Below are 20,024 nucleotides of genomic sequence, written 5' to 3' on the forward strand. Positions count from 1 at the left end.
GGGGAGGAAGCATTCAAGAACTAGAGGAAAGTTATATGTTTCATCGTTGCTACCCTGCACCCTGATTGGTTCATCTCCTCCCCACAGCCCTTCAGTAAGGGGGTGTCCAATTGATGACTGATGGGCTTTGAGTCTCCACTCTGCACTCACCCACCTTTACAATGATATGATTTGTTGTTCTTTGATGCTTGAAACCTATCCCTTCGACAGCTCGTGGTCACACAGGCTGGTGTGCTTCTTCCATGTGGGCTTTGTTGCTGCTGAGCTAGTTGGCCGCTTGTTTATCTTCAAGCCATTAAGACCCCAGACGCTATATCTTTTGATAGCCAGGCACCATCAACTTTCTTCACCACATTTGCTTATGGCCACTAACAATTTTTAAAGACCTCAGACACTATTCATCAAAGTTGGTTGTAAAATATCATCTTTGTGAACTATGTTAAACCAGTTGATCTAAATGTGCTTTGAGACTATGGGACTTAGGCATCAAGCCTATAACTTAGTCCCATATAAGAATTTTTATAGGTGTACCCCTATGTCCTATATAACATAATATAATGAATAGAATAACGTTTCTATATGAATAGAAATGCAGTAATACAAATACATGTACGAACGTCCACAACTGTACTTTATGCACATGCATGTCCCCCATACAGACTCCCATGCCTATAGATCATACATATCTACCCATGTAACAACATATGCATTTTAGGTTGCTATTTCTTTAATGCAGAGCTCTGGTGCTGCTGTTGGGTACGTGTTGAGCTGTTGACAGAAAGATGAAGCTTTCTATTTCCATGAAGATTTACAGTCTTTATAAAGCAGTTCTACCCTGTTCTATAGAGTCACTATGAATCCTATAGGGTTACTGAGCTGGAATTGATTCAATGGCAGCAGGACTACTTTAATTCTCTTAATTCCATATGAAATTGGAGATTGTTTTTTCCATTTTATTAAACAATGTTGCGATTTGGTCAGCATTACATTTTCTCTAGATTGCATTGAGTAGTATCCATATTTTCACAATATTAAGTTGTGACATGTCTCTTTGCTTAGTTATTTTCTGTGGCATAATTTGCATATCTAGCATTTCTTTTGACTCCAGTTTGTGAAATATGTCTTCCACTTTGCTGTGACTTTTATTTCATTCTAATTTTCCTAAGATATGTTTTAAACTGAGATTAGGGCATTAAATATATGTATTATTTTCCACTAATGGAAGACTTGAGATTATAATATAAAGACTTATATTATAAGACTTGAGATTTATCATCTCCTGAGCTTCTCCCTTAAGACACATGATGGGTATGAGCCTTTTTTAATACTGGTTTAATGAAACTATTTGTAGTTATTCTTGACTAGGAGGGATCATTGGGTAGAGATGAGCTACTGGCAGAAAAGAAGATGGTGGTGGAGTTGGGAAACGTTTGTGTTTGATTCTCATATTCTTAGACAACATCTTTCATCTTTGCTGTGAGGGACTGGGAAGTGGTAGGGTATTGTTCCTCAATAATAGGGGCAGACAGGCCATGAGAGTTACTGATATGTAGATAGCATTTCAATTATTTATTTAAACTTAATTGTATAGATCTTTGTCTAAAGTGGAGAGCAGTCAGTATTTCCTGGGACATTAGACTTAGTCTAGAGCAAAATGAGGTATTTCAATTTCAGTGTTGCTGTTGTCTTTAGAATCTATTCTCAAAGGAATATTTCAAAGGGAAGGGGATAACAACTAATATATATGTGCTTATATCCATACACAGAAGAAAATAGTGAACTATCAATTACTTGGGGAACATTACGGTTTGGTACTTTATCAGGGAACTTCCAAAGGTTTGTGGAAAATGGAATGATAAGATAATGAAATTTTTTCATGTTGTAGTTAATTAAGCTTCTCGGAATGAAGATTAACAATGGCATTACCATCCACCAAAATTCCATTTTTCTCATTTGTCTATACATATCCACCCACCTACCCACTACCATCAAATTAATTCTGGTTCATAGACATTCTACATAGGGCTTATAAGTCAGTACACCTTATGGGAACAGATGGCCCCCTTTTCTGCAGAGCAGCTGGTGGGGCTTGAACTGTTGATGTTGTGCTTAGCAGTCCACCACTTCCCCAACAGCTTAGTTGATTATTAGGCAATCTACTTTTTTAGAGAAATATCCTGGTAACAATGCCATTTTATCATAGAACATCTTTTAGAGTTTAGGATTCTTGTAGCATAAATATTAAAACATTATTGTTATTTTTTCCCCTCCCTTAGCTAAGAATGCTTCTCAGGAAATAATAGTAAGAGATCTTCAAGGAAAAATAAATCAGCAAGAAAACTCCTTTACTTTAGAGAAACTGAAGCTTGCCCTGGATGATCTGGAGAAGCAACGAGATTGTTCGCAAGACCTTTTGAAGAAAAGGGAACATCACATTGAACAACTGAATGAAAAGTTGAGCACAACAGAAAAAGAGTCTCAAGCTTTATTGAGTGCTCTGGAGTTGAAGAAGAACGAGTGTGAAGAATTGAAAGAGGAGAGAACTCTGTTTGCTCATTGGAAAAGTGAAAGAGAACACCTTTTAAATCAGATAGAATCGGAAAAGGAAACATTACAGAGTAAAATTAATCACTTGGAAACTTGCTTGAAGACTCAGCAAATAAAAAGTCACGAATACAACGAGAGAGTGAAAACAATGGAAATGGAAAGAGAAAACCTGAATGCTGAGGTCAGAAACCTTCACAGTGTGGTTGACAGTAAGAGTGTGGAAATAGAAGCACAGAAACAAGCTTATACAGAACTCCAGCAGAAAGCCAAGCTCTCAGAGCAGAAACATGAGAAGGAAAGAGAAAATATGTGTTTGAAAACTTCTAAGCTTACTGAACAAGTTGAAGATCTAGAACATAAATTTCAGTTACTGTCACAAGAACTAATGGACAAAGACCAACGTTACCAAGACTTGCAGGCTGAATTTGAGAACTTCAGAGAGCGCCCGAGATCCAAAGATCCTTCTCCTGAGATAAATGAGGAGCATCACAGTAGTGTTTCAACTTTTGTACAGCAGGCTGCAATGAATAACTCCCTTTCAAAGACAATTGGAGAACCAGAAAGCATGCCTTTAGAAAGCAGCAGATGCCATCCAGAAGCAGACCAAAGCTCCTCAGACTCTGCTGTTTTACAAAACAGAGTTGCTTCCCTCGAGTATTCATTAGAATGTCAAAAGCAGATGAACTCAGATCTACAGAAGCAATGTGAAGAGTTGGTGCAAATCAAAGGAGAAATAGAAGAAAATCTCATTAAAGCAGAACAGATGCATCAAAATTTTGTGGCTGAGACAAATAAGCCCATTAATAAGTTACAAGAAGACACTTCTGTTCATCAAAATGTTGTTGCTGAAGCTCTAATTGCCCTTGAAGACAAGGAGAAGGAGCTGCAACTTTTGAATGAAACATTGGAAATTCAGCAAGCAGAGTATCAGAAATTAAAAGAGAGCAGTGGTCTACTTGAAGACTCTCTAAGGGAGCAACAACTTTTGTCTGAAACCTTGAGCTCAGAGAAGAAAGAAATGGGCTCTCTCCTTTCTCTAAGTAAACAAGAGATTGAAGAACTAACCCAAGAAAACGAGAGTCTGAAGGAAATGAATGCAACCTTGAACCAAGAGAGAATGAACTTGCTCCACAAAAGTGAGAATTTTTCCAACTGTGCTGAAGAAAGAGAGAGAAGCATTTCAGAGATATCTGATCAGTACAAACAAGAAAAACTTATTTTACAACAAAGATGTGAAGAAACAGAAAGTGCATTTGAGGGTCTTCAAGAAAACTATGAAGTAGTACAAGAGAAGAACTCTAGATTAGAATGTTTGCTGAGTGAGTGTACTAGTCTTTGTGAAACCAGAAAGAATGAGTTAGAACAGCTCAAGGAGACATTTTCAAGGGAACACCAAGCACTCTCAACGAAATTAGCTGTAGCTGAAGAAAGAAACCAGAGTTTAATGCTGGAGTTGGGGGCTGTGCAGCATGATTTGAGATCTGAGATGACAGATATCCAAACCAATTCCAAGGATGAGGCTGATGGGTTAAGGCAGGAGATTATGACTTTAAAGGAAAATCAAAGTCAGATGCAAAAGGAAATTGATGCTTTACTGGAAGAAAAGGAGAGCTTGATGAAATTAAAGACTGAGCCCCAATATCAAAATCTAGAATTGGCACCAGTCAGCAATGCTGTGAGAGAAAGACAGTGTGCGATAGATAAATACAATGCTGAATGTCAGATGGAGCTTGACATTGACGGCATGCCTCTAGACAGTTATAATACACACTCAGGAGAGTTGGAAGCTGTGATAAGAAACATGAAACTAAAACTCGAGGAAAGTGAGAAGGGGAAGGCATGTCTGCAGCAAGAATTACACAGGATTAGAGGAGAACTGGAAACAGGAAATTTGAAACAAGACACTCAGTCACAAGAAATTTGTGATTTTAAAGATTGCGAAGTAGACAATGAAGAAAAGTATGTATCTGTGCTTCCTGAGCTGTCCGCCAGTCAAGATGACCCCACACATCTACAATCTTCTTTACACACCGTAATGACCAAGCTGAATGAGCTAGAGAAAATGTGTGAAATATTACAGGTGGAAAAGTGTGACCTAACATCTGATCAGAATGACTCAGGATTAGAATCTCTTACAGCGACCAGCAAAATAACAGAAGTAGAGAAACTAGTAAATGATGTTAAAATATTAAACGATGAAAATGATCTCCAAGGTGAGTTAGTGAAACAGATGCCAGAAGAGGATTTTGATGAGCAGCAAAATGAGCAGAAGCCTCTGTCATGGAGTCCTTTGGATGACAGCAGTTTCCAGGAGCACTTGACACTGTCAAGCAAAGAACTTCAAATGCATTTTGTTGAATTACAGGAGAAATTCTCATCTTTACAAAGTGAACACAAAATCTTATATGAGCAGCACCATCACATGAGTTCAAAGATGTCAGAACTTCAGTCCTATGTTGACACATTAAAGGCAGAAAATTCAGTCTTGTCAATGAATCTGAGAAACTTGCAAGATGACGTGGCGAAGGATGTGACTGCGGAGGGACGTATTCTGTCACTGTCCTTCTCTGGTGTGACTGATAACTCTCTTCTTAAAAGTTTTGGGGAATTCTCTTTTTCCAAAGATCTTTTGGAACAGACAGGAGAAATATCTCCTTTGAAGAGTTTAGAAGACAGTGTTTCCGTGAAGCAGTCTGATTCGGATGAGATAACCTGTAGCAGCCTGCAGGAGGGGAGTCAGAACAAGGAAGACATTCCCTCTGCCCCTGTGACGTGTATTGGAGACCTTGAGACTCTTTGTCAGATGTACCTGCAGGCCCTCAAGAAGTTGGAGCAGGAAATGGAAAGTCAAGGCACTATGAAGAATAAAGAAATCCAAGAGCTTGAACAGTTGTTAAATTTTGAAAGGAAAGAGCGTGATTGCCTTCGAAAGCAGTATATGTCAGAAAGTGAACAGTGGGAACAGAAGCTGAAAAGCGTGACTGTGGAAATGGAGTCTCAGTTGGCAGCGGAAAAAAAGCAGACTGCACACCTGTCACTTGAGCTAGAAGTCGCACGACTCCAGCTACAAGGTCTGGACTTAAGTTCACGGTCTTTGCTTGGCACTGACTTAGAAGATGTAAGTACATGAGATTTACATGCTATTTCACACTATTTGCATAATTTATATGTACAGTTCATGTTTGCTGAATTGAAACCAATATTTCAGTTAAGATTTTTAGGGCTCATGAAATAACTAAATATATACCTGCTCTGATTCAGAATGAATAGAACTTTTAGAAAATGAGTATGCCTTATATGGGGACACTTCGTTGGTTTAACTTGTGATTGTTAATTGCAAGTAAGTTGATTTTTAGTCAAGGTAACCCCATGTATGTAGAGTTGACCTATTCTGGGGGTTGCAAGACTGACCTTTTGGGAGCACATTGGCACACCTGTTTTCCCGGGTGTGTCTGGCCTGGTTCCAGCCACTGCCCTTTTGTTAATTGTTCCATGCTTAAGCACTTGGCTCATCGTGTCCAAACTCATAGCTGACTTATGGCATTGCTGAGTGTGTCTGAGTAGAACTGTGCTCCATAGCATTTTAAAGGGCTGATACTTCAGCATTCTTTCCGAAGTGCTTCTGGGTAGATTAGAACCTCCTTTCGATTAGTAGTTTGTGTGACCCAGAGACTCCATACTATTACATGGAAAATTATTAGAGATGGTTTTAAAGTCTCCTGGAGAAAATTAGAGTATAGAGTCAAGTCCTCTTTAGGATGTGTATGTGCTTGTTCTCTGTGAATTAATAAAGCACAATTAAGTATTGGATTTGAACTTAAGAATTACAAGGTGAGGTAGAATTTAATCTCGCATACTGCTTCAGACACTTTTTAATGTTACAGAATAATAGTCATGAAATAGATGTAGAAGATTCTCATATATATTACCAAAGTTCCTCTCTTAATTTACAATGATACAAATAGATGGTTTGATACCATTTAAATAGTCATTTCTTTAATAAGTAGTTAATTATTGACTAATAAGCTTGACATTTTTTAATTCATCAATCAGCATAATAATAAATGTAGTATAGTATAGGCATGTCACTTGATACCCTTTGTTTTCTTCTGTTATGTATGGAAGGCAAGCAATGGAGGTGGGAGTAGTCATAGTAGCCCCTGGGAATCTTCATTGTACAGATGAGAAACAGTGAATCTCCAAGACACATTGCTTGCAAGTGCTAGGCTAATTCTTTGGACTAGGAATCTGGTCATGAAACTTTTTCTTAGACTGAATACGATAAATGCTTAAGATGGAGAGGGAACATTTTGTGTGGAATTTGTTTGCTTATTTGATAATTGTATAGGAAAAATTTAAGTTGGGGTTGGGGGATCCTATTTAGAAATCTCCTAGCAAGAATAGAACAATGAAATTTAAATGGCTTGTGATTTAGATGGTAAAGTCAATGGCCTTTCTTCCTGATATATCTTACCCATGATATGCGCCTTCTCCCAGAAAGCTGGCAGTTTACTTGTGGTAGATCTGAATGGAGAAAAAAGTGTGGAGGACATTGTCACTTGAGTCATCAAGAGAATGTGTTTAGCTGAAGCGAGAAGCTAATTTCTTTCTTTGTTTTTATTTTAAAGAAGCTAATTTCTATAAAGTAATAATTAAGCTTCCTATTTTCTATTTTGTTTCTGCATTAATAATTCGTTTTTTAAAAAGCTTTATTCTCCCTTAATTCTCACATAATTCAGTATTTCAGTCATATCAAGAAGACTTGTACATTCATTGCCACAATTGATTTTAGAATGTCCACCCCCCATGGTTAAATAACTTTTAAAATGAGTTGTGCAATTGCTATCAGTTTTAATAATTCTGTCTTGCTATTATATTTACAGGCTATTCAAGGTGGAATTGAGAGTGGTGACATAAAAGAATCCAAAGAACATACTCTAAAAACTAAAGGAAGAATACCAAAGCAAGACATTCATCAAATTTGTGAAAAAGACATTCAGCAGGACCTTAGTCTGGAAATGGAGAAAATAACCGAGACTGGTGAAATCAAGCAGACCAGAAAATGGTCTAGGGAGCAGTCCTTGGAAACGAACTGTACAACTCCAGTACAAGACAGAACTCAGGACTGTTCAGAGTGCATTTCTGAATCATCTCTCTCTTATTCTAGTGCTTTAGTGCCTACAGATTTTCTAGAGAATCAGGTAGCCATTCAGAATCTCCAACTACAGGTAAAAGAGACATCAAACGAGAATTTGAAATTACTCTGTGCCATAGACGAGCGTGACAAAAAGCTTGAAGCTTTGCTAAATGAAATAAAGGAATTAGTTTCACAAATTGATTTACAGAAAGTACAAATAACGACCAAGATTGAGGCATTCATAGAACTGGAAAAAATAGTAGAGGAACTTAAGAAAGAAAAATCAGATTTAAGAGAAAAATTGGAATTGTTCTCCTGTGGTAACTCAGAGTTATCTCAGAAAGTAAAAACTTTGGAAGGTTTCAGTTCTAATTTAGATATGACTGATAAAGTGTCAGATGAAATTATTGAAGATAATGTAGCCATGGTGAATGACAACTGGAAAGAGAAATTTCTTTATGTAGAAAATGAGCTTGAGAGAATCAAATCTGAGAAAGCTACCATGGAGCATCACGCTCTCTCCATGGAATCTAACATGGAAACATTTCAGACAGAGAAGCTGTGTTTACAAAAGGACATTGAAAACAAGCAGAATGTTATAACCTCTCTTGAAGAAGAACTCTCTGCTGTCGCAATGGAGAGAAATCGGCTTCGTGGAGAAATAGATACTGTGTCAAGAGAAAACAAAGAACTGAGTCAGATGTCTGAAAAGATGAAGGACAAAATACAAGACCTTGAGTCTCGTAATGGTGACTGTCTGCATCGCATTCAAGTTGTGGAGGCTGAGATCGAGGCGAAGACAGCACAGCTTCAGACTTTGTCCTCTGATGCAAATGGGCTGTTAAAGGAGAAAGCTGATCTCCAGGTGCAATTGCATACTTTGGAACAGGATTCACAGGTACTCTCTTTGGTAAAAGGTGATCTGGAAGACCAAATTGGACAATTGAATACAGAGAGAGACTTGCTTGTAAGGGACTTAGAAAGCCTGCAGAAAAAATTGAATCAGTCAGAAGATGAAAAAGTTACCTGCTCTAAGGCCTTAGAGGCTGCATTAATGGAGAAAGGTGAGATTGCAGTGAGGCTGAACTCGACACAAGAAGAAGTGCACCAGCTGAGAAGTGGCATTGAGAAACTGAAAGTCCGGATTGAGGGTGATGAGAAGAAGCAGCTCCAGGTCTTAGAAAAGCTGAAAGAAAGTGCGCGTCATTCTGATGTCCTTAAGGATAAAGTTGAGAATCTTGAACGGGAGTTGCAGATGTCAGAAGAAAACCAAGAGCTTGCTATTCTTGATGCTGAGAATTCCAAAGCAGAAGTGGAGACTTTCAAAGCAAAAATAGAGGAGATGGCAGAAATACTGAGAGGTTTAGAATTAGACCTTGTCACAATAAGGTCTGAAAAAGAAAATCTGACGAAAGAACTGAAAGAAAAGCAAAATCAAGTGTTAGAATTGGAGCCCTTGGTTTCGTCACTTAGGAGCCTCATTGAAGAAAAGGAACAAGAGAAAATACAGGCAAAAGAAGAATGTAAGATTTCTGTAGAGTTGCTTCAGACCCAATTGAAAGAAGTAAATATGGAAATAATAGCCTTGTGTGATAACCAAGAGACATGTACAGCCCAAGACGAGACCCTGGACTCTCCGGCAAAGGAAGTGTGTCAACTGAGAAATAGCATCGAAAAGCTCAAAGTCCACCTGGCAGCAGATGAAAAGAAGCAACTTGATGTTTTAGAAACACTGAAGGAAAGTGAACAAATTACAGATTTACTTAAGGGTAGAGTAGAGAATCTTGAAAGAGAACTAGAAATTGCAGGACAAACTCGTGAACTTCTTGTTCTTGATGCTGAAAATTCCAAAACTGAGGTAGAGACTCTTAAAGCAGAAATACAAGAGATGACTGAATGCTTGAAAAGTTTAGAATTAGATCTTGTCACAGTAAGGTTTGAAAAGGAAAATTTGACAAAAGAGCTACAAGAAAAACAGTGTCAAATGTCTGAGTTAGACACGTTTACCTTTTCACTTAAAAGCCTATTAGACGAAAAGGAGCAAGAGAAAATACAGATGAAAGAAGAGGGGAAAACTGCTTTAGATTTGCTTCAAACACAATTGAAGGAAGTAAATAGGAAAATCCTAGCCTTGTGTGAGGACCAAGAGATATGTACAGCCCAAGAAGAAGGTCTGGGCTCTCCAGCAGAGGAAATCTGTCGGCTGAGAAGTAACGTTGAAAAGCTGAAAGCCTGCATTGCAGCCGACGAAAAGAAGCAGCTTCGCGTGTTAGAAACGCTGAAGGAAAGTGAACACAATGCAGATTTGCTCAAGGGCAGAGTCGAGAACCTCGAAAGAGAACTGGAAATTACAGGGGAAAAACAAGAGTTTGCCGCTCTTGACGCCAAGAATTCCAAAGCTGAGGTAGAGACTCTCAAAATAAAGATGGAAGAACTGGCCCAAAATCTCAGAGATTTGGAAATAGATCTTGTCAATGTAAGATCAGAAAAAGAAAACCTTTCAAAGGGGTTACAAACTGAGCAAGGGCGAGTATCTGAATTAGAAGGACTGAATTCTTCATTAAAAAATCTACTGCAAGAAAAAGAACAAGAAAATGTACAGATGGAAAAGGAATCTAAAGTTTCAGTGGAGTCGCTTCAAACACAATTAAAAGAGCTAAATGAAAAAGTCGCAGCTTTGTGTATTGACCTGGAGACATATAAGTCCAAAGAACAAAATCTGAGCAGTGAAGTAGATTCTCTTGAGCGCCAGAAGGCTCAATTGCTAAAAGGCTGTGAAGAAGCCAAGCATAATTATATTAATTTGCAGTCTTCTGTGGAGGGCCTCATTCAAGAAGTACAAGATGGCAAGCGGATACTTGAGGAGAAGCATGAAGAAATCAGTATACTAAAAAATCAAATTAAAAATCAGGAGCAGCTAGCTTCTAAACTGTCCCAGGTGGAAGAAGAACAGCAACTTTGGGAAAAGCGAAAAACAGAACTGGGAAATCTGACAGTAGAATTGGAGCAGAAGATCCACGTGTTGCAATCTAAAAATGCCACTCTGCAGGACACCTTAGAAAGAATGCAGAATTCTTACAAGGATATTGAGAAGGAGCTTGAATTGATGAAAATTGAAAAGATATCCTTTATAGAAAAGGTAAATGGCTTAAAAATTTTACATTTTTGTTGAAAATAATATTTTGTTTACATTGAGGGCTTACATAGCGGTTTAAGGTTCCCATTCAAAACGTTCTATGAAAGTTGTTCAGTGGCAGTTGTTACATTCTCCCCAACATGGGAACATTCTAACTTGTACTCTGGTTGTTCCACTTATATTGATCTAGTGTCCCTGCTCCCTTTTCATCTTTATTTTAAAGTAATTGTTAACCATTTAGGTCTTCTAGGGCGATAGTCTCAGGATGTCATCTAGTTTCTATTAGGGTCCAGCTATTGTGGCCCTAGTTAGAACCGTTGGTATTGGTAGCCAGCACCATTTAGTTCTGGCCTCAAGGTAGATGAAGCCCTAGTGTGTGTGGACTATCTTGTCATGTAGATGGATTTCTTCTCTGAATCTTTGATTTCCTTTCTCTCTTTTTCTTTTGTTCTCGACAAAAGAAAAAAGCTGTAATTAGATAACAGCTCACAGTTTACCAAGCTAGAATGTAGAACATCGTTTTGTGAACTGTATTATGCCAGTTGACTGAGATGTTCCATGAGCCTAAAACTTTAGGGCAAGGTTCTGTTTCTCATCTTTCAAATCTAGAAACCCAAGCGTCTGAGTGTTTGGTTGTTTAATCTCCTTAACATTTAAATGACACAGTTCTGGGGAGAGGACCTGCTATGTGAATTAGATTTTCATCTAGAGCAGTGGTTCTCAACTTTCCTAATGCCGCGACCATTTCATACAGTTCTTCATGTTGTGGTGAGCCCCCCTCCCCCAACCATAAAATTATTTTCATTACTACTTCAGAACTTTAATTTTGCTACTGTTGTGAATCGGGCGACACCTGTGAAAGGGTCGTTCAACCCCCAAAGGGGTCGCTACCCCCAGGTTGAGAACCGCTGATCTAGAGCGTGTGTGCCACTTTGGACTGACTGCATAGGCTTTAAGTTTACGGAGCCTTGACTGTGGGAGCCTTGTGCCTGCTCCTGAATAGTAATTCTTCTGACACGTTCACATGAGATACTTCATGGATTGATTTCCTTCTCATGTAGCACATTGGTGAGGTGGTGCATATGCACAGATCTTGATCTGAATTCTTTTTCCTTTTCTTTCAGTAGATCAGACTCGAATGTGTTGATGTCAGACCCCCAACCCACAGTATTCACTCATCATTGCAGAGTAGAATTGTTCCATGACTATTAAACTTTTTAAAAAAAAAATCATTTTATTAGGGGCACATACAACTCTTATCACAATCCATACATACATCAATTGTGTAAAGCACATTTGTACATTCATTGCCCTCATCATTCTCAAAACATTTGCTCGCCACGTAAGCCCCTGGCATCAGGTCCTCATTTTTTCCCCTCCCTCCCGGCTCCTCCTCCCTCATGAACCCTTGATAATTTATAAATTATTATTTTGTCATATCTTACACTGTCCTATATCTCCCATCACCCACTTTTTTGTTGTCCGTCCCCTAGGGAGGAGGTTATATGTAGATCCTTGTAATCCGTTCCCCCTCTCAACCCCACCCTCCCTCCACCCTCACGGCATTGCCACCCTCACCACTGGTCCTGAAGGGATCATCTGTCCTGGATTCCCTGTGTTTCCAGTTCCTATCTGTACCAATGTACATCCTCTGGTCTAGCCAGATTTGTAAGGTAGAATTGGGATCATGATATTGGGGTTGGGGGGGAAGCATTCAGGAACTAGAGGAAAATTGTATGTTTCATCGTTGCTACACTGTACCCTGACTGGCTCATATCCTCCCTGCCACTCTTCCATAAGGGGATGTACAATTGCCTACAGATGAGCTTTGGGTCTCCACTCTGCACTCCCCCTCATTCACAATGTTACGATTTTTTCTTCTAATGATGCCTAATACATGATCCTTCGACACTTCATGATCACACAGGTTGCTGTGCTTCTTCCATGTGGGCTTTGTTGCTTCTGAGCTAGATGGCCGCTTGTTTATCTTCCAGCCTTTGGATTATTAACCTTTATGGCAGCAATTCGCCCAGGTCACCCTTTGGGTCAGCAGTGCATCACAAACCACCCATGCCTTCCAGGCTCTTAGATGGAGAGCATACCAGACCAAAACCAGATCCTCTGCTAGCGAGTCAGTTATGACACATAGTGAACCCTGTATTGGGTTTCTGAGCAATATCTGTACAGGAGCAGGACAGCCCCATCTTCTGCAGAGTGGCTGGTGGATTTTGAATTGTAGACCTTGCAGTTAGCAGTCCCAAGTCTAACCCACAGTATCACCAGTGTTCCTCTCTCCCTGCATCTTTTTACCTTTAAGGAAGGAGAAAGAAAATAGAAAAAAATTTCCATTTTAACCAACAAAACACCCTGCCTCTCTTTTGGGGCTTTATGCATTCATTCCCCTCTGTGCAGCATTTCCTAGTCAGTTAGCTGTGACCAAGAAGCTCCATTATAGAGAAAAATTAAGTTTTGCCCAGTATGCTTACTTACTGATACAGGAAAGTGAATTCCTTCCATTTAAAATTTTTCCTGGACAAATATTAAAAGGAAAAGGGAGTATTCAGATATATAATTAATCCTAGCTCAATCTTTTCCAAAATTCTCAGGTTTTTATGGAGCTTGCAAGAGATGGCAGTTACTGTAGACTTGATTAGACGATTCATTTAAGGCTGTTACCCCTTCAAGGGACAAATCCAAACAGTGGATCTTCAACAGGTTTAACTAATCACAGGCATGTTCCTTGTAGATAAGTCTGGCATTTTGGATGGGCAGATATCCAAGAACAGATAAAAATCTAAGAAGTTATACAATATTCTTTGATGTTTAAATTTAATGTAATACCTCCATGCAGGCTTTCAAGACTTAGTAGTATTATCTCTCTTTATCATTCCTTTCAATAGCTGTCTGCTATTGTCATTGCTGAAGAGAAAAGGTAAGCTTACCAGTAAGTTTTCAGAACATTGGCTAAGTGGATTAGTAAACTGAACATAAACCAAGTTTCATTTAGTTATTAAAGAGGAAAGTAAATGTCATTAGTATGTTGTATCAGGATGATTAATTTGATTAAAACAGACATCCATTAATAGATCCTAAAAAAAGATTACTTTTCAGGTCAAAACACTGACTGAGAAGGAAGTGGAGCTGCAGAGGGAAATGCAGGAGCTGGTGCAGAGAACTGCAGTGGCCAAAGCAGAATCTGATGGAGAGAAAAACAGGCTCACCGAAGAGTTAAAATTAGTGCTGGAAGAAATCAAGAATATCAAAGTAAGTTCCTCTCTGGTAGATTCATTGAACGCTGATAATTCAGTGTGCACACTCATTGCTTACAGTATGATATGACATCAGTAATGCACCAACTTTTTTAGCTTTTGAATAAAATAATCCAGAGTTGATGTCCAGATCGGACTTGGGAGCAATCACGACCATCCTGCACTGTTAGGAGCAGGAAGGAGTCATGAGTGGCCTCTGAATAGTGAAAACACCAGTTATGGGGCCCAAGAATTTCTTCATTGAGGAGACCCTGGTACTGTATTAACTCATATCAGAAGTAGTTTTTATGACTCTGGTACCCTAGCTTGCCACAGATCAGAAGCCAGAATTTGCTAGAGACAGATGCACTGACAGATGCTAAGAACTAAAATAATAGCAGAAGGGAAGTCACAGTAAAATGTAGTGACAACCCCATGCGGGTGCTATTTTAGGGTCGGATTGATGTGGCAAATCTATAGCACGTGGGCTGCTACTTCTCTTGGCTATTTACATACCATATACGCTGCCATGGACTCGGTTCTGACTTATGGAAATCCCATGTGTGTCAGAGTAGAACTCTGTTTGCTAGGGTTTTCAGTGAATGGTGTAGAAGAATGTTGTCAGGCCTGTCTTCCAAAGTACTTCTAGAAGGATTCGAACCTGCTACCATTCAAGTGAGTACTAACTGTTTTTACCACCCAGAGACTCTTGCAGGTACATGCATTGCTAATTCATAAGTTCCTTTTCTCTTACATCATGTTGTACTACCCATAGTCGTGGCTGCCACTCAGGCAGAATGGGCAGAAGAATTGAAACCTGTCTGCTAAACCTAATTAAGTGGTCAGCGTTTATCCAGCTCCCAAAGTTCTCATGCACTTTTAGAACGGCAGCATAAAAGATAGTCATGATGTCTCCATATTAACACAAAGTGTTGATACTATATCTGTAATTTACTAGATAAGGAGTCAGGGAAATCTGTACTCTTTTTTTTTTGTTTTTCATACACGGTTTATTTAAATACAGTAATTTATTTACAGCAGACAACTTTGTCATTTCATCTAAGCAATTGACCAAATTTTCTGAACACTTCCTTTTTCTTGGGATAGCTGGTGAGCTCTACCTAGGCAGAAGTTCCTGTGATTGGTATTTGAATGGTAAATCTGCAGAAATCTCGTTTGGTGCTGAGAGGCTGGCACTATTCCCCATATGTTGTTATATGCATTTCATTCTTAGGCTTTGTTGTCATTAGTTGTTACCAAGTTGATTTTGAATCATATTGACTCCATGTGACATTGTAGAATTGCCCTTTGAAGTTTCCTAGGCTGTAATATTTATAAGAACAGATGGCCAGGTCTTCTGTAAAACTACTGGGTGGATTCTAATGACTAACCTTTTTGTGTGGAGTCAAGTGTCTTAGGCTGTACACCCCAAACTCCTTCCTTAGGCTCTACATGCCAAACTAAACTGCAGTCATGGGATTTATTGTTACTCATAGCAACACTATAGGCTGCCACACACTATTTCCGAGGCTATGGAAGCAGACAACTTCACCTTTCTTGAATGTAGCTGGTTGGTTCAAACTGCCGACTTTTTGGTTCGCAGCCAAGTGCTTAACTGTTGTGTCACTAAGGCTCCAACTTAGGCTCTACTAAGAGAAAACCTTTATGTTCAACCTTGGTGCCCCACATGTGAGTATGTTGGTTTGAAATGACTATGTATTCAAACTATAAATAATCAATGCTTCTAAATTCAGGAGCTAGGCTGTTGGACAAGACAGCTCTGGTTTTGGCACATAATAAATAGGTAATGTTTAAAATAATCTTAAACTCGTAAGTGCCCTGAAGGAAAGAAGTAGGTGTCTTAGATGTGGTTTGGGGGAGGAATGGGGTAAGTGGACATATTGAGCAACTTGACTTAGATGGCATGGTCAAAGAATGTCACCTGCAGGATGAGCCAGGGTGCGAGGCTTGGGTGGAAGGAGGAGCATGCAGGGTCTAATGAGCAATGTGATAAAAGCTCTGCTGTTAGAAAAACTTTGTAATTTAAAAACGTGCATGGAAGCTAACTGAATGAAGCCACAGAGGAGCGGAAATGAACAAAGATTGGAGAGGTAGGAATTAAAATAAAATGATTGAAAAGTGTCATCAAATACATTAGCCTGGAATGTTTTGAGAGATGTAGAATGGAAATGCTATTGTGCTATTGTGCTATTCGGGCACCTGTGGAGGGGCTGGACTTGGTGCCCTCACCCCTGGGTGGCCTAACAGCGGCCCGCCTAACCGACAGCGTCTGGAGGCCTTGGTGACCACCATCCAGGAGAGGCCTGGGGTTGGCCTTTCCACTCCACCCCCTGCTCTCCCTGGGAACAGCATGGCAGCCCTGGATCCCAACCAGGACTGCAACCCCCTCCCCCCAGTCCCCTGCCCTGTCATTGAGTCACTGAGCCTAGGGCTGGGAGGTGGAGGGAGCTGCCATCAGGAGGCCCACCCAGCTGCCAGCATCCTCCTGCTTGAGTGCCCCAGCCTCTGGTCAACCACTGGGGGTGCAGGCAGCTGGGAGCAGAGGTGGCCAACAGCCCTGGCCTGAGTGGAAGTTTGAAGTTGCCTTTGGAGGATGCAGAGGAATCTAGAAACATCTGGCTTCTGTACACTTGAGTTTATTAGGTTGCCATCAGCTATTACAGTTTTATGAAATAAAGGATTGTGGTGAAAAAAATATATATATATTAGCTAGATGTTAGTGGAAGAAAATACAGATGGATGTAAGATGTAGCATAGAGACACTGGAGCCTGTGAGGTAGAAGCGGAGGAATAATTCAAGAACACAAGACTATGAGGCAAACCAGGAGAGTGTTACTCTCTAGAAGTCTAGAGTGGAGGTTGTCTCGGAAAGGAAGGGATGGTCAGCAGCCATTAGGACTTCTGGGTCATTTGAAATTAGAACTGAAATATATCCTTGGGTTTAACAGCTCAGGTTGGGGTCAGTGATGCTCAGAAATGGTAGTTCAGAAGGTGCTGGGGCAAGGGACTGGGGAGAAGAGTGAATGGGAAATGAAGAAGTAGATATAGCATGCCTAGACAATGTTTTAAATAAGCTTGACTTTGAAGACCTGCTAGGAAATGGGGCAATTCTTGAGCAGATGTGGGTCATGAAAGGGCTTTTTAGAGTATGTTTCTGTGTTGACAGGAATAATGCAGTAGAAAGTAGACAGGGAGGCTTTAATGAATGGGACAAGAGCAGAAGGTCAAATAACTGGAAGCTCCACACCTTGAGAAGAAGAGAAGAGAGCATGGGTTCTCAACACATGAAATTAGATCCTAGCATCTTGATTTCGTTTTCTTATGCTTTATTTTATCTTGTCTATTGTGTTAAATATACATGTGACAAAAATGTTTTTCACTCCAATGATCTTCACATACAAGCTCAGTGTCATTGGTTATGTTCATCATGTTGTTTAACCATCACCCTTATCTGCTCCCCAAATCTTCCAGTGTTCTTAATAGAAGCTCAATGACCCTATAGGCATTGAGTCCTCCCCACACTCTCATCCCCCAGGTTGGGATTGGCTTTGCTATCTTAGAAAGAAGCTTCAAGAAGGAATGAGAAGGTGAGGTGTAGGGTCAGGGGTGTTGTAGGAATATGAGCTACCAGGCTACTTCTGTTCATCTCTGAGTTAATGAAACTTGTATATTTGTTGTGGAATTGTTTGTGTTTGAGACGAGGAGATAACCATGAAATGGTCCCTTTGAAGAATAGGAAAGGAAAAAGAGCTACAGGGTGGTATTGCTGATTATTTTTTAGAGGTTTCTATAAGTTTTCCCAAGAAACAGCTGTTTGGGGTTCTGTCAGCCCTGCACAGTGGTAGGAGAGTGCAACAAGAACTTGTGGGCATTTTGGAAGAAAACTCTTAACGATAGAACATGGAACGTAAACTTGGTTAAGGAAGAAAATGATGAATAATAATTCTGAAGGGGATTGAATGTAAAGGTGATGCTGGTTTTGGGGTCAATGAATTGTTGCAAAGGAAGTACTTGAGTGCTCAAACCTGGCAGTGTAGGAGGATATGGTCCCAGAGTGTTTGAATTGAACTAGAGATTGCAATGGTTCTCTGGTCTCTGGGGGTGTGACCTTGGTGAGTCAGTTTTGGGTTGGAACATAATACAGTGTCACTGGAGATACCACAATGTTAAATGAATGCGTTTCTTAGAATTATAGTGCTATTCTATATAGATTTCGTTTAGTCTGTAAACGGTTTTTCCTTACCACTAAGTATTTCCTAAAGATCTGTGTCCAAGTTCTCAATTTTACTTTCCTGTTTAGATTCAATTGAAGGACCTTATGCTAGAAAACAGCGAATTGAAGGAGAGTTTGGATTGTGTACATAAAGACCAGGTGAAAAAGGAGGAGAAGGTGAGAGAAGAAATAGCTGATTATCAGCTGCAGCTTCAGGAAGCTGAAGAGAAACACCGGACTTTGCTTCTCGATGCAAACAAACAAGTAAACTTGGGGTTTGGTTCCTGGAGACTGTGGGAGATGGGTGTGCTGGCATTCTAAGTAATAAGGTATATTTTGCAAGATCACAATTCTGCATTATTAGGAGGGACCACATCGCAAATCTTTTGTTAGGCTTTTTCTGGGTGGTCCAAAGGGTTTACACTTGACTGCTGACCTATAAGGGGTTGCCAGTTTGAACCCATCCATGGTGCCATGAAAGAAAGACCATAGAGACTGTTGTCCAAACCTTATAGAGGACAGAGGAAAATGTGAGGTCACTATTCATCAGAATCCACAGCAGTGAGTTTTTGGAGGCAGGGGCGGCGTTAGGGACTCTCTGATTACCTGTATGCTTTATTTCCTAACTTGAACTTTGAGAACATTTTTTAACATGGAGCAGAACAGGAGACTCGCAGTGACTACTTGCAGTGGTCCTTGGAACAGTGCTTGTGTTTTCCCGAGAAAGTAGAGCCTCCTGGTTGAAGTGACCTTTTTCTGCCCTAGCATGAAATGGAAATGCAGACTTACCAAGAGAAGTTGGCTTCTAAAGAAGAATGCCTCAGCTCCCAGAGGCTGGAGCTGGACCTCTTGAAGTCCACTAAAGAGGAGCTCAATAAGTCTTTGAAAACTACTAATGAAATGTTAGAAGAATTGAAGAAAACAAAGGTATGTGCATTTCTCATTGTTACATGTCTTAAATTGTTTTACATAGGTAATAGTTTTAAAAAAATTATGTGGCAATAATATAGATGACTAAAATATTTCCATTTTAACATTTTTTTACAGATACAATTTAGTGACATTATGTTCCTTATGCTATGCAATCATCACTCACACCCTTAACAAAAACTCAATACGCCCATAAGCAGTAACGCTCCACTTCCTCTCCCCAAAGTCACTGTTAACTACTAATCTTCTTTGGTCTCTACACATTTGCCTACTCTTGCTATTTTATGTAAGTGGCATATAATATTTGCCCTTGTATGTCTGACTTATGTCATTAAGCATAATGTTTTTAAGGTTCTTTCATATTACGGTATCTATTTGTTGTTATTGTTATGTCCAATCAAGTTTGTTCGGATTCATAGTGGACCCGATCAGACAGAATGAGACATTGCTTGCTTCTGTACCATTCTTTCAATTCTTGGCAGCCACGTGTCACCCCTCTTGGTGAGGGTTGTGTTAGTTGGGGTTGACTAGAGAAGCAAATTCATAGACACTCATATTTGTATAAGAAAGAGCTTTATATAAAAGAGCAATGTGAATTGAGAAAACAGCCCAGTCCAGATCAAGTCTATAAGTCCAATAATATCCCATATGTCCAATACTAGTCAATAAATTCCTCTTTAGACTCCCTCAGCACATACAATGATGCCAAATGCAGGAAGATCACCGGCCAGTGGGTAGAATCTCTTGTCGATCCAGTGTCAGTGGAAGCATCACAACACTGGTGTGGGTTTC

General features: G+C 39.7%; 1 protein-coding gene across 1 annotated transcript in view; it reads left to right on the forward strand.

The window, feature by feature from the left end:
- The window catches only part of CENPF (centromere protein F), a 71,861-nt gene that overhangs the window by 34,148 nt on the left and 17,689 nt on the right, over positions 1–20,024 (forward strand). The window contains exons 11-15 of the mRNA XM_045298196.1: positions 2,277–5,665; positions 7,431–10,823; positions 13,932–14,084; positions 18,390–18,566; positions 19,068–19,229. Coding sequence (XP_045154131.1) covers positions 2,277–5,665; positions 7,431–10,823; positions 13,932–14,084; positions 18,390–18,566; positions 19,068–19,229 — 7,274 coding nt within the window. The remainder of the gene's footprint in view (positions 1–2,276; positions 5,666–7,430; positions 10,824–13,931; positions 14,085–18,389; positions 18,567–19,067; positions 19,230–20,024) is intronic.

Source organism: Echinops telfairi, unplaced genomic scaffold, assembly GCF_000313985.2.
Source record: "Echinops telfairi isolate 266 unplaced genomic scaffold, ASM31398v2 ScPeMD7_7424;HRSCAF=8462, whole genome shotgun sequence".
Taxonomy (NCBI): domain Eukaryota; kingdom Metazoa; phylum Chordata; class Mammalia; order Afrosoricida; family Tenrecidae; genus Echinops; species Echinops telfairi.